Source organism: Propithecus coquereli, unplaced genomic scaffold (genome assembly GCF_000956105.1).
Source record: "Propithecus coquereli isolate 6110/MARCELLA unplaced genomic scaffold, Pcoq_1.0 Scaffold2890, whole genome shotgun sequence".
In the NCBI taxonomy this organism is placed as follows: domain Eukaryota; kingdom Metazoa; phylum Chordata; class Mammalia; order Primates; family Indriidae; genus Propithecus; species Propithecus coquereli.
The window spans coordinates 6,263-7,694 of NW_012148497.1; the positions used below are offsets into that span (position 1 = coordinate 6,263).

At 44.8% G+C, this 1,432-nt stretch overlaps 1 protein-coding gene across 1 annotated transcript; it reads left to right on the forward strand.

Annotated features, from left to right (window-relative positions):
* Positions 1–641: 641 nt before the first annotated feature.
* Positions 642–1,118, forward strand: LOC105813759 (submaxillary gland androgen-regulated protein 3B-like; the record flags this gene model as incomplete). Its single annotated transcript, XM_012648541.1, is given in 3 exon segments — positions 642–697; positions 750–954; positions 1,047–1,118. Coding segments are annotated over 3 exon segments (333 nt in total), but the record flags the coding sequence as incomplete, so codon positions are not given.
* Positions 1,119–1,432: the final 314 nt, after the last annotated feature.

Consider the following 1,432-nt stretch of genomic DNA (forward strand, 5'->3'; position numbering starts at 1 on the left):
ACTGGGCAAGAGAGAAACTTTTCCTTTCTTTGATACAGGCTTTCTAACTTAGATACAAGTAATGCTTTTCTATTGCCATATAACAATTTACCACAAATAAGTACCATAAAAGAAACCCATTTATTATCTCAGTTTCTGTGTCAATAACTCTGAGCTTGGCTTAGTTGTCTTTTCTGCTCAGGGTCTCATAAGCCTGAAAAAGTGTTGCCAGGGCCATATTTTTTTTTTCTGCAGCTCAGGGTTTTCTCTCATCCTGTACTATGGTTGTTGGCAGAATTTGGCCCCTTGGTGGTAGGACTGAGGTACCTACTTTCTTGCTGGTTGTGAGTCAGGGGCCACGCTCAGCTCGTACAGCCCATTTACCATGGTTGCTATGTGGTCCTCTGCACAACATGGCTCCTTGATTCGAAGCCAATAGAAGAGCATTCCATACAGCTTCAAATCTCTCCATTGTCTTCTGACTCCGATGTTGCAGAACCTGTTTGAAAGGGCTCACCTGAAAAGGTCAGGCCAGCACATGCCAGCAGGGAGCATGAATCTTGGGACAATCTTGAAATTCTGCCAACCATAGGAAAGTATTACACCTTGTGCTTGGCTTTGAAATACCGGATTTAAAATTGTTTACTTCTTTTTTCACACAGCCTGGTGAGAGTCAGAGAGGTCCCAAGTAACAATATCCACCTGGACCACTGCCTCCTCTTCCTCCACCACCTTTATCCTTTTGGCCCAGGACATGTTCTACCACCTCGCCCTCCACCCCATGGTCCAGGTAGAATTCCACCACCACCTCTTCCTCCTCCTTTCAGTCCAGGGAGAATTCCACCACCACCCCCTCTTCCCACTCATGGTCCAGGGAGAATTCCACCACCCTCCCCTCCTCTTCCTTATGTCTCAGGATACATACAGCCACCTTGCCAACCAGGATCCTATGGAACTGGACCTCCATTGTCCCCTGTATATCCTCCAGTTCATCCTGCCTCCTCTACCCCAGGACCCCAAATACAAACAACTACAACAGCAAGTGCTATGCCCACAACTACCACCACTACCACCATAACTACTGCTTCTACTACCCAAAATATAACTTCCAACAGTACTTCTCAGAGACTTTTGCATAAAATCTTTTCCATTTTTGAATGAGATATTCCAAAATCTCTGAGCTTTAGGAAGAAATAATCTTAGAAAGAAATTGCGAAATAACCACCACAAACATGTTACCAATGAGATAAAATAAAGAGTTGAACAACAATATGAAGCCTCCACTGTGGTTATCAGAGCCCCCAGTTTGCCCCCAGTTATGTCACCCACACGAAATTAGTGATTCCAGAAGTCTGGCCTTGTCCCATGGGACCAAAGAGGTAAATAATTAGGGGAAAATGCAATGAGACACCTGACCTTGTAGCTTATGCTATGAAGCTGGAAGAACAGACAA